This window comes from Labrus bergylta, chromosome 3 (assembly GCF_963930695.1).
Source record: "Labrus bergylta chromosome 3, fLabBer1.1, whole genome shotgun sequence".
Classification (NCBI taxonomy): domain Eukaryota; kingdom Metazoa; phylum Chordata; class Actinopteri; order Labriformes; family Labridae; genus Labrus; species Labrus bergylta.
The window spans coordinates 11,675,491-11,688,428 of NC_089197.1; the positions used below are offsets into that span (position 1 = coordinate 11,675,491).

General features: G+C 40.0%; 1 protein-coding gene across 4 annotated transcripts in view; it reads right to left on the reverse strand.

Annotated features, from left to right (window-relative positions):
* Positions 1-12,938, reverse strand: part of kcnq1.1 (potassium voltage-gated channel, KQT-like subfamily, member 1.1) — a 55,362-nt gene that overhangs the window by 21,772 nt on the left and 20,652 nt on the right. For all 4 annotated transcript variants that reach the window (XM_065952663.1, XM_065952664.1, XM_020643198.3 and 1 more), the window contains exons 5-7: positions 12,281-12,377; positions 4,981-5,106; positions 591-701 (exon numbers count right to left, since the gene is read on the reverse strand). In XM_065952663.1, coding sequence (XP_065808735.1) covers positions 591-701; positions 4,981-5,106; positions 12,281-12,377 — 334 coding nt within the window. The remainder of the gene's footprint in view (positions 1-590; positions 702-4,980; positions 5,107-12,280; positions 12,378-12,938) is intronic.

Below are 12,938 nucleotides of genomic sequence, written 5' to 3' on the forward strand. Positions count from 1 at the left end.
TTTAACATCCATTAATTAACCAGATAGTTGTTATAAGATCTGAAATATGTGAGGAGACTGTCCTCAGACATTCACAGAAGAAATGAGCCGCTGAATGGGAATGTATTTTGCTTTAGTAAAAAACCTTGCAAGAGATCTGTAGTACAAATGCAAACCCATTGTATGTCTTGTCAAGGTCCTTACAGCACTTTATGCACAGGATTAAGAAAGAATGTATGAAACTCTCAGCTCTCTGTTATCTAATCTTAAACCCTTGTAAGTCCTCGCTGTGGCTGGTAGAGCATGTCAAAACCAGCTTTGATAAATACATTTGTGGTTGACACATAAATCATACATACACTTAAGCCTAAATCAGACACTCCCGTGTTTTCTTAGACACTTGAAAGACTTAATTAAATATTCATTACGGTGCAAATTCATCTGAAGGAAATAGTTAGATGTTCAAAACTATTATTCTATCAGGAATTTACTTCTCAATTGGCAATATTCATGTGGAAAGAAGCAATAGAGATGATTTTGAGGATTTGAGGATTTAAAACTGACCCAAACCAAAAATATGTTCTGCATCTTAAATCTCTCGTTCCACTTACTGCAGGCAGAGCAAAGAAGGAAATGGCAAAGACTGAGAAACAGGATGCAATGCTCCTTCCGATCCAGGTCATTGGAATTATGTCTCCATATCCAATGGTAGTCACTGTCACCTTTTGAGAAAACACAAGGAGGAAAACAACAACTATTTCTGGCATGTATAAAGCTCATACTACAACATTAGCTTCATGTATCATGGTGTGCAAACTAACACTTCTGTAAGGAAGCTTCTGACACATGTCAACAGATGATGGCTTTTTGCTTGGTTCTGCCGGTCAAGAGGACGTCTTTTCTTGCCGCTGTTACCAAATGTTGTGTTTGCCCATGTTGGGCTCCAGTTGGGTCTCTTTAAGTAATATAACAAACAGTACAATATAGACCTCGGCGGTATTCCATCAACATAGCTTAAGAAAGCCAGGCTCACCTGAAAAAGTCAGAATGAAAGTAACGTCATCTCCCAATCCAGCCTCAAGTCGTTCCATGAACACAATCCGACTTTATTTAATCAAGGCCGGCTTGCATAGCCTCGCTTTGTGCACGCACCCAAGGTTTATAAGAAGCCCAAATGAATGGACGGATGAAAAGACAATCAAACAGCTGAACGAACGCTGCTGATTGAGTCGGGGAAGAATTTGAAATGTTGAATGCTAAAAGAAGGCAAAACTGCAGACATTAATAAGGCTCTGCTGGTCTTTTTGTGTCCTGAGATAACTTTTGTTACGATTTGTCACTTTATAAATAAAAGTTGATGGATTGATTGATTGATTGATGGTGCTATTACAGAAAGTCAGGAGGCAACCAAAGTAAGCAGACTAGACTTCACCTTTGAGGCAATATAAATGTTATGTACAAGTTTAATGGCAATCCATCAATTGGTTACTTCAGTCGAGACCAAATGATGGATTGACTGAACGGCTGATGTTGCCCTCAGAAAAGTCAAGTCAATAGCGTGGCAAATTAAAAACACTGAAAGGATATTTTGGAACAATAGTCACACAGGTTCAAAAGGAAAAAAAGTTGAAATGCTACTGTAAGAGGGAGGGGGGTAGATTGGGTTGCAAGTCACAATTTCCTTTGAGTCCTCATTTCTGGGGACATAACCCAGAGGCTGAACACCTTCCTTCTGGTGTAGTAGACCCAGCAGCGCCTGTTTTTTTTTTTTTTTTTTTTTTTTTTACCAAGGAGCCTGAGGTGCAACAGACTCCTCCAAAAACTGCTGATGAATTTCTACCGCTGCACTTCAGAGAGTATCAGGACACACTGCTGTACAGTCTGGTCTACTGTAGCTGCAGTGCTGCTGACTGAAAATACTGCACTGATAAGCAACAGCTTAGTATAGATGGAATGCTTCCCTCTCCCAAACCTGAGAGAAATCCATTCCAACAAACAGGCCATAAACATCAAGAAATACCCCAACCCTCCACCCCCTCAACAGCAAATTCCAAACTGGAGCAGCTGTGGCTCCACAGCAGACTGGGTCGGCTTCTAATAGGTTGAGGATGATTGGCGGAACGATGCTGAGCTCCTGCAGCCCGAGTGTTGAAGTGTCCTTGGGCAACACTGAACCCCAAATTGCTCCCGAAGGCATAGCCATCAATGTGTGGCACATAGCAGTCTGCTGTTAGTTAATGAATGTGTGTGTGAGGGTAAATGTTGCAGTGAAGGAAAAAATGATTTTAATTGGTGAAAGTTTATTCACCATTTAATTGCTGTTGCAAATGGAAGTGCAATAACTTTAAGTGTTGACGTACAATCTCATATTTTCATGTTTAATGAACAGTGATTATTTTCTATCTATACCATCTTTAATGTCTACAGCATTTCCACAGAGCGCCCCGGCCACCTGTTTTCAGCAATATGTAACTCTGGCAGAGGGCTAAGGTTCTATCTCAATAAGTGCGTACGGCTTTACTGCACTATTGTTCACACACCAGCCTTCAGCTAGAATGAAGTTGGTCTGTCTAAGTTCTTTTTGTTTCAATGGATGAGGCTAAGATATGGAAGAGGATAATGATAAATAACTAATGGAGAAAAGGAGTGACCGAGCAAGAAGCTGGACTAGAGTAAATATTTTACCTCGAAAGACACTGAGGTTTCCCTCATCTACAGTGACGTCAAGCTCACAGCATAAAAGTGGGGACACAAATAAAAGCGAGTAAGAAAAAAAATGTGCTAAAAAGAAAATATCCAAAACACAGCAAAAAATATTACATGTTACAAATTGATGCACAATGATCTGTTACTATGGTCGTAAAGGCTATAAACCTAATCCCTTCATTATGTTGCTTTAGTTAAGCTGGCTTAACTAAAATATACATTGGTAGAGTGGGCGTGGCCCGACTTTTCAAGAAAATTTTGAATAATAAATTGCCTCTTTCTTTTTGCATTTGTTGGGTCAATAAAAGACTTCTCTTTCAGATTAAGAGTAGTTTCCCAAACATTATTCTACATAATTGCAAATGTGAGTTTGTGATTATTCAACTATCTATATATTTAATGATTCATACATTCTGTTCTGTAGATGCAATTATGTATGCTGCAATAGTGGACAGCTGAACACAATTTCTTGCCTTGTGCAAGCAACAATGACGTACTCAGTCAAGGTGATATTTTTTTGGGGATAATGCTCTGTTAACATGTTTGTGATTTGACTTAGACTTCACCTCAAAGACTTACCAAACAGCTATGGTTAGGTACGATCAATGTACTTTGAGTTTTAACTGTAGAGCTCTTTCCCTTCGACCATTGCATTTCTCTGACCGTCATTTGCATCCTCATGTAGAGGGTTCACAGTACAGGTTGTGACTTTAAGAGTGTGGACCCTGACCTACTAAAACTCAGGGTAAATAATGCTTCAGCACAGTAAGTAATCCTTCACATACGAGAGCAGTTGTAATAACTCTACTGTGTGTGCGTATGGTTTTTTAATATCAGAGTCCCAGAAGTTTCCAAGAAGCAGTGTGGGCGGTGACTTATTGTCTGAAAATAAAATTTCATCCCATATTCTCCACTACTTGTTTTTTTTCTGTTTGTATTAGCGGCCCACTGGATGTGCCCAAGGGTTTTCACACTACTCCTACTGTAACAACAGTAGTACAGATAAAACAGAGTCTATATTCGACCTTTCACTTTCAAAAAACTGTTTGTAAAGAGTCAGTGTATTCTGCAAAACCTGACTTTTGGCAAGCTGGAGAAGTCGGTAAAACAATGTTTAGAGGATGAGTCATTACAACTCTCTTTAAAAGACAATGCAATTAAATTCTTTGTCAATGGTAGCGCTAACGTGTAACAGATCTCTGTGTCTCCGATCAGATGTGATCACAAACATTTCAAGGTGATGGCTATTTAGAACAACAATTAAGAATCTTAGATCAGTTACACAAATTAAATGAATAATTAAAAGATTACATTACTTAAAGGCAGGGTTGGTAATTTTCTTCAGATAGATTACACTTATGAAGATTTTGGTTGAAATTGTCTTTAGGTCCTGACAGAAATGAATAACTCATGTGAAGTCTGAAAAAGGAACGACGAAAATCTGTGATCTGTAGCAGTTGTTAGCCTGTAAAAACTTCGACCAATGTCTGCCACGAGGTACCAATCTGATGAACCAATCACGCCTCCCTGTCTCCCTGCTCGTTCTCTACCCCTTGTGTGCACTAGCCCTCGCTCAAAACGCATCACAGATGACAGAGTTTATACTCTGAGTTTGTCGTTGGTCGTTGTGAGTAGTAAAATAGTCATGTTTTGTTTTTTTACATGCATTATGAAAAAGTTTAGTGTTTACTTACCGCAGAATGAGACATGAGACGACGTAGTTTCTACACAACGAAAGCAATGAGCTGAGGTCCGCTTATGGAGCAACGGCGCTCGTGCATGTAAGTAAGGGGGGCGTGGCTTTTGAAGCAGCACAGAGGGGAGGGGGTGAGTGTAGAAGGAGCCATCAATCTAATGTCAGACCTTCACACTCAGCAGGTGGCTAGCTTAGCTTAGCATAGAGACTAGAAGCAGGAGGATACTTTTGCATGCAAAGGCTTTTTCGCCGCACCATTTGATCACAGGCCCAAATTTTGTTATTATTGGAATTATACAGATTAGTATACATTCAATGAATAATTTCAGTAAAATACAGGCACACATATCAGTCATAGGTTAAAATATTGCCAAATTTGGTTGATTTAATATGGCCAAAATGGTACCAAATGACGAGCCATTTTGGCGCCATTGTTGTGTGTACATCCCTTGGTTTTTGTGTACAACATAGAAATGATGAAAACCGTTCGACCTTTGATCAAGCCACCTTGCACAACCATTACATGATCACACACACACACAAACACACACACACACACACACACACACACACACACACACACACACAGGACCACTTACCACTCCCCACCACAGGGCATCAGCGTAGTTTTCAAAACTCTCATTTGCTTCTTTCTCTGCCAGGTAGACAAAGTACGAGGCAAAGATCAGGCTCAGAAATCCAATGTACAAGGTCGTGATCAGCTCCTGAAATGCACACAAACATTACACATTGAAAATACAAAAACAACCACAACTTATCTTAAAATAAATTGTTAGACAATTTGATTGGAAATGTGTGAATCTATATGGACTTTCTTATACAATCCTTGCTTATTGTCATATTATCAGTCGATCATTTATCTGCCTGGAGTTTAGTGTGGCTGACTTTGCAAATGATAGGACATATGGGTGTGAATATTCATGTAAATCTGCTATGAATGTGATGATTGAAATCTTTTTATGAGTGTTTATCTGTCTTGGCTTGACAGCTTAAAATGGATTCACACAGTTTAAGCTCAGTGGCTACTTATCACTTTATAAAATAAGACATGAATTATTCTGGATTTTTTTCAGTTGTCATTAATTTTCTGTAAAAACTAAAACCTACAATGCCCTTTTGTCCTTTTCTTTAAACTTTCTAACGTCCTGCATGCTGCTCTGAGGCTGAAGTTCAATCTTATATTTTAGGTCAGGTAAATCTTTTCAAATGGGGTCGGATAAATATTGTTTTGTATTCTAAAAAAGGCTCAAAACAAAAAGTAAAGTGAGAATTCTTGCTGTTCTTTTATTTATACCTACATTAATTAATTCTGCCCTATTGAGGCACACTCACATATCCATGCAAGCTAAGGGGTGAATAAAACATTTGCTTCTGGTGGCAAAGGCATATTCACATCTCTGCTTTGCATGGAGTTTAACTTTTAAACTTTTTTTTAACTATGAGCGGTGCCCCAATTCAGGGGCTGCATCCTTCAAAAGACACTTTTTAAAAAAGAGGATTTTAGTGTAAGCCTTATGTGTAGAGAAAGACAGTGGGTAGAGTAGGACACTGGGACGAGAGAGTGGGGAATGACATGTGGCAAAAGTATTCAAGATAGAAGTCAAACCATTAATTGTTATTATTATTGTAATACATTTAAAAATCTAAGTTTTTGATTTTAACTCAATCCAATAGGTAGTGATACAAATATTTAAAAAAAAACAGAAGAGGCCTGAAAACTTCTTATTAGCTTATAAAAACAGGTTGAGTTACATAACGTTTAGTCAGCTGGGCTAGAGCTGGAGCATTTGTCAACCATTTGTATGGAAGGTAGGCTTAGTAAGGAAAGGTTAAGGGCAGTAACAGCTGGTGACACAAACAGAAAATCATCTGTAGACCAGACCGTCTCATATCAGTTTGGCCTGAGTGGTCTACGCAGGCCATGAATGCAAGGTCCTTAGAAGGATGCTTCCCCTGAATTGGGACACAGCTTATAAACAGGATAAGTCGTGTCCTCAACTGAAGGGGAAGAAGTGTGTGTCTGACCTCACTTGGCACTGCTCACATTCAGAACAACAAGGTAAAACTTTAGCCCACAGCAGGCACAGGTCTGCCTCCCTGCATCTGGAAATGTGTGACTGTGTCCTCACTCTCCTGTGGTGACAGACCTCACTCACCCGTTGCACGTCCCCTCTGATTATTATTATTATAGCAGCATTAATACCAGCCCACATCTGACCCCCTGCCACATACTCTTTTATGTTTTGCAAAGCATTTGTTTGTTTTTTTGCTTTTCCTCTTTTTGGTTTCAACCGCCCCTGATTTTAGTTTGAAAAAACAAAAAAATTCTGCCTTGTTCTTGTTTTTGGATTTGAAGTATGTTCTAGCGCCGTTGATAAGAATTTCAAATAACTTTGAAATAGCATTCTCACAACAATGGTAAAAGGCTTTTGAACAGGGGCTTAGTCAAACTTAAAAGTCAGGAGTCTAGATAGCTGAATAGGATAACCGCTCTTACCTCAGATAGGTTTGTCTCATTACAAGGATAAAACATTGGCTCTATGATAAAGCATAAATAATAATGGACATACAGTACATCCAAACATTGTACTTAGTTTTCCCACGATATTAAGTTATTTCCATTTGATCTAAACTTTTCTTTCTTAAGATATCTGACTCTGGTTCTACTGTGATAACAAGCTTACTTCTCAAGAAAAAGACTGAAATTAACTATTTGCAATGGGAGCCAGCTTTGTAATCCCAATACAACCGGACAAATAGGGTGAGCTCTCCAGAAATAACAACAACCACCAAAGCTTACTCATTATCAAGGGAAAACAGAGACAAATCAAATATATTGATGCATGTCCTATAAGGGCTTCCATAGTTTTGAACGCCTCCATACAGATTAAATGTCAAATATCGGCATTTACTTGCTTTAATTTTGGACTTTAAAACATGCAGTCTTTCCCTTCGCTTGGGTGGGATGCAACAATGTCAGACATCATTTAATTCTGAACTCATAGAGTGTGCTTTATTCAAACTGTCACTGACGCTATATATAGTAAAAATCCCGGATGTAGCATAGTGTAGATAAAATAACAACTCAGCCATCCAAAAATTTGCAGTCATAAGTCAACTACTCCCTGATGGGCTGTTCTTGTTGTTTTTTACAGCCTTTATTGTCTCTTTTTAAAGACCATATGCTAAATTCATCTGGGGTTCCCCTTTGTTGAACTGTGTTTAAAACACAAGAATATTATTTATGTTGGGATGTGCTGCTTTAATAAACAAAACCAGATCAGACACCCGCTCTGCAAAGCTGTATCGGTAATCATAAACACTGTCATCGTCAGTATCACTTCCTTTAGCCTTGATTAACATACTTCCTTTTGTCCTTGACTACAATTAGACTGAAATGTTTACAGCTTTTCAAGTGCTGTTTTGATGTCTCCAAAGTCTATTGTTGTTGTTGAATATGTAACGTTTATGGTTTTCTTGTATTAAGACAGGAACGCCATAATTCAAACATTTCCAATTTTCCTTTTCAAACAGCTGATGTGAATGAAACAACAAAACGATTTGTAGCTTAATGCTTTATGAGTCTGGATGCTCTGAAACTGCGCCGGCTCGGTGGATCAAAAAAGTTACATTTGGGAGCGCCTATAGGTTAGCAGTTATGACCCCTGCACCATCTAGCAGGCAATAGTCCTCAGCGCAGTGGCCGTGGGTTCAAATGCGACCTCGACCCTTTGCTGTTTGTCATCCTCCACTCTCTCCTCCCAACATTTCCTGTCTCTCTTCAGCTGTCCAATCTAATAAAGGCAAAAAAGGCCCAAAAAATATATTGGGTTAAATTACACTTGGTTGAATCCGTACGAGTGGAAAAAAAAAAAAAAAAAAGGCAGAGGAGATATTCCTACAGCAGTTCGACTGGGCTAAAATGCCACAAATAAGTCAGCAGGCTGAGATAAATGCAAGAATAGTACAGATTACGAGTGGTCAAAAACATAGGTGCTCATAGTGCAAAAAGGTCAAGAAAAAGAGCAGCAAATATTTCAATCCTTCACTTTCATCAGTGCTACTGTAGCATTGTGAGCACCGATATTTTTGACCACTTGTGTCTTCATTAAAGAGACTATTTTTCCATTTTTTCTCAGTGTGGACTTTTTCCTTAGCCCAGTCCTACTGATCCCCTCTCCTATTTTTTTTTTCAAGTTTACCTTAAAGCTTCATTCATCTGAAAATGAACCATTGGTGCATCTGAGTTTATGCTTAAAACGTTCTCAGAAATAAGCTCTAATCACTAAGGGGACATCGATTGAATTCAGATGAAGACTAAATCATTATGAATCAGTATAAAAAGCCAGAGAGCTGATCTCTCCTGGTGTATTTCAAATATTTATGAAGCATCTTATTGCAGATTGAAGCAGGGACCGTCTGTGGTTTGCTTTGCTCAGGAGGTCTAATTGGGCTCGGCTATAATCCTATCAGGCCGTCATCGCAACCCTTCTTTGTGTATGATCTCTTTTAGTGAAGGATCTCTATGTGCACTCTCCTACTTTGTGATTTTAAACCGTGTTTAGCCACTCAGAGTGCTGGAGAACCCGTTGCACCACACTCAACTGAATTCCTGATGAGTGAAATTCTCATTCATGTCTCGTCCCAAAACTGTCACTCCCAAATTTCTTTTAAGGATGCCACGGAGGAGCAGGAGCAGCAGATTAATGCAGAATACGATCGGGGAATAGTTCACCTCCCTTGAAATATCATAAACATATCCTTACATTACCCCATACTAATAGTTTTTGCATTGATGCTCAGAATCTGTGTCTGTTATACCACTACCCAATTTCTTATGAAAGTTTGAGCATCCAACTTCTGCAGTGAGCACGATAGCATGCAACACCTTTAACTTACATCTTGCACATTTCCTGGATATAACAGCTTAACATGCATTCAAGTACACCTTCCCAGAGCCACTACCAGAGGCTTAGTAGATATAGATGCTGCTGCTGTGACCGGGTAAACACATTCACGAGACGTGTGCTTCCAATCTGCCAGCAAGCCAGCAAGGAGAAACTGTGCAAATTGTGTTTACAAGCCACAATCACTAGACTGCTGTTCAGTGTGTATTTAGATGCAGTTGCAACACAAAAACCGGCTACTGATTGCAGTAAACGATTGACCATTGACTTTAAAAACTCCAGCTGTTAACACAGGAGAGCGTAGGAGAATGGCTGAATAAAGTATTCAGGTCCTGAAACGACATCAACAAAATCACCAAGGAACAAATACTGGAAGTATTGCACACTGATGTCCAGCTGGTTGACGGCTATTTGACCTCTACTGTAATGCTTTCTTGTGTGAAAGCAGATTGTATTTTCCCCGTGCACGGCTGTTAGAGGCGTGGAGGGATTTCACATGTTGCTTTGAAGCCTATAAAGTAGTCTAAAGTGCAAAAAGGACAAAAAAAGGTCAAAGCTCTGAGAAAAGCTACCTTTAACTGACACATCGAAGTCTCTGAAGCCTTTAAAGCCCAAATCAGGACCAAGCCACCTGTCAATGTCAATCTCACTCTGTACCTAACACACTCACCAACTCACCTCAATTTGCTTCAATTTGAGTATTTCTGTGAAGCTCAGCCATATCAAGGTCATTTTTAAACTGACTTGGTTGGACTAGAACTGGCTTCTTTAACCTCCACAGAGTCTATGACATGCTATATTTTCCTTCTCCACTATCCCACTTCTCTGTAAAATAATATTTGGTTTTGTTTGTAGCCTAAACAGCAGGTCCCCAACCTAGTGGTCAACATTAGGAGAGGGTTATGAAGATGATTGCTGGGTGAAGAAAAATACATGTCTCGGCTACAGGCGGCATAGTGGGGCAGCGTTTAGCAGTGTGGCCTCAAAGCAAAGAGGTTAAAACCTGCTGGACCCCTGTGGCCTTTCTGTGTAGAGTTTGCATGTCTCCTTGTGTGTACGTGGCTTTTCACTAGATTGTACACCTCCTCCTTTCCTTCCTCTAGTTAGGTGAAGTGGCAAATCTAAATTGCAAATTGGTTTCCCATTGGAGTGTAAATGGTTGTCTGTCTCTAACCGTCAGCTTTGTGATTGACTGGGTGCATGTTCAGGTCTACCCTGGACAGGCAAAGGGACATTGCCTGTATGGTATTAGCTTCAACCCCACTCTGCCATCTAAGGATACGCATTACAGCTAATGGATTATGTGCCTACCTAATTCATTTTCAATCTTCTGGCTTTGTTCCTTTTTGTGCTTGTTACACCTGAAATAATGAATAGTATCACTGCTTAGGGCCTTTAGCAAGTACATCAATTGAAGCAATCTCAGAAGGGTAAAAGACGCAAGAAAGAGATTCTTTAAAAAATATTCAAACAGCCAACCACAAGCCTTAACATATATTGAGGGGTCAACAGCAGACAAGGAATTGTAAGGGGTCATAGCTAAGGTTGGGCGGACTAGCCAACAATTAAATGCTGTCACCCTTGCTAGGTGACTGCAGAATTACTAATTGGTCTCATTTTATTATATGGTGGCCTTCGCTGTCGGTTCAGTGTTGTGCTCAAGCTGTGTAGCGCCCTGCCACTAAGTGGGGCTGTAGCCAAAGACCAGCTATTTGACCTTCTCTCCTTGCTCTATTACCCAGATGTAAACCAACACACTGGACAGATAGATTCCTGTAGAAGCAGTATGGTTTGGCAGTATTTTGATCAAGAAAATGGAGATAAAGTTGTGTGTAGAATCTGTCAATATACTGGAATATAGACCGTAGCAATGCATGACAGGCATGTGGACACAGGACCTAAGTCTGGTGGTGCTAGCACTGCTAACATTAGTCCCAAACAGCAAATCAACTTGACATTGTTTACCAGCAGATGCTGTGATCCTGATTGGTCTGAAACATGACACAGCTCATCATGACAATAACTCCACAAGATATGCTCCCTCCCAACATACTTAAAAAGTGCTAACCTAAGACAGGTCTGCTAGTCTGAATTAAAACGTCTATTTAACCAATTAAGAAATAAGTCACTCTGTACATCCCTAGTAATAGCAAAAAGGTTGAACACTGCTTCCCACCATGGCTTTGATTGTATCTAAATGTATTTCATAGGTCTTATATTAAACAACATTTTTGTTGACATATTGAGAGTAAATGAATCAACACTTCTTGTGCACATGAGCATGGCTTATGTGACAAACATAACAACAGCATACTGAGCGAACATGGCCTATCAGTATCCATGGTGACAGATGTTTCCTGCTTATTTTCCATCCTCCCTCTGAAGTTGACCTCTGTTGTCATAAGTGTGACTTCATGCAGCGTGATACCCCATAGCTATAGCAGGAAGGAATGAGTTTGGGAAAGGCCTCCATTACCACCCTGCCCTGACAGTCACTTTTCTTACAGCTGAGGTCAATGGGTGTTGATGACCAGCTTCAGCCAGGAGCAATATGGTCATCAGCCAAGGCCGACACAAGGAAGCACAGCGGGCAGTACAGGCTCAGCAACTTCTCTGATGCTCTGTTCACCTTCACTCTCTGTTTTTACACAGACATGGAGGAGAATGACAGGGGCCGGCGGGGGTAATCACGACCACCTGTGTCTCAACTGAATGATACTTCAGAGGGGCTGCAGTGATGAGGTGGGTGTGTACGACCCTAACAAAACTGCACTGCGTCCCTCTCCTTCTAGCTATGCAGAGTATTCTTTGCATTCACATGAGGGGAAACTGTACCATAAAATACTACATGACAAGGGGACGCTCGAAATCCACCGAGAGAAAGCCTCCGGCTTGTTAATAGTAATTATCAGCAGCCCTGATGACTTTTGACCTGTTATGTGATGTTTTTTAAAAAGCTGTGAATGCGTACCTGTCGATGCATGTAGACAACTGAGCCCAGGAGACGCCAGGTTCCTCCCTGCCGGTCCACATGGAGCATCCGCAGAATCTGCAGGAAGCGAATCCCTCTGGAAAATAACAGAAAGGATTCAATGACTTGTACTCACACCAAATGCATACAGTAGGTATTCATCTTAGAATATACTGTACTGAAGAAAGGAAAAGCTAAGTGGGCACCAGAAATGGGAAGTAAAGAAGTATTTAATTTAAGCTTTGGGGTATTTGCACTTTGCCAGGAGGATTACTTTTCCAACAACTTTCTAACGTCACCTCCTACATTTTAAAAGCAAACTGCTAATTTCACTCCTTACATTTTCATGAAGGCCGCGTTACAGTCTGTAATGCATTTCAAGGGGAGTTTATAATATTTCTAATTTGAATCACTCTGCGACCTCTACACAACATTAATTAGTATTTCATCCTACAGAGAGGGGACAATAATACATACAGAAAATGACATTCCTTGGCTTGTTCTTCAAAGCATATCACACAAGGCACATGTAAAATTATGAAAACACCCCAGAAGACATATGAAGATGAAAGGGACTATAGAATGAACATGGCCACAGAGAAAATGTGATATCAGGGTCTGACTCAGAGCAGAAAACATAACTGCAACTGATTTGCAA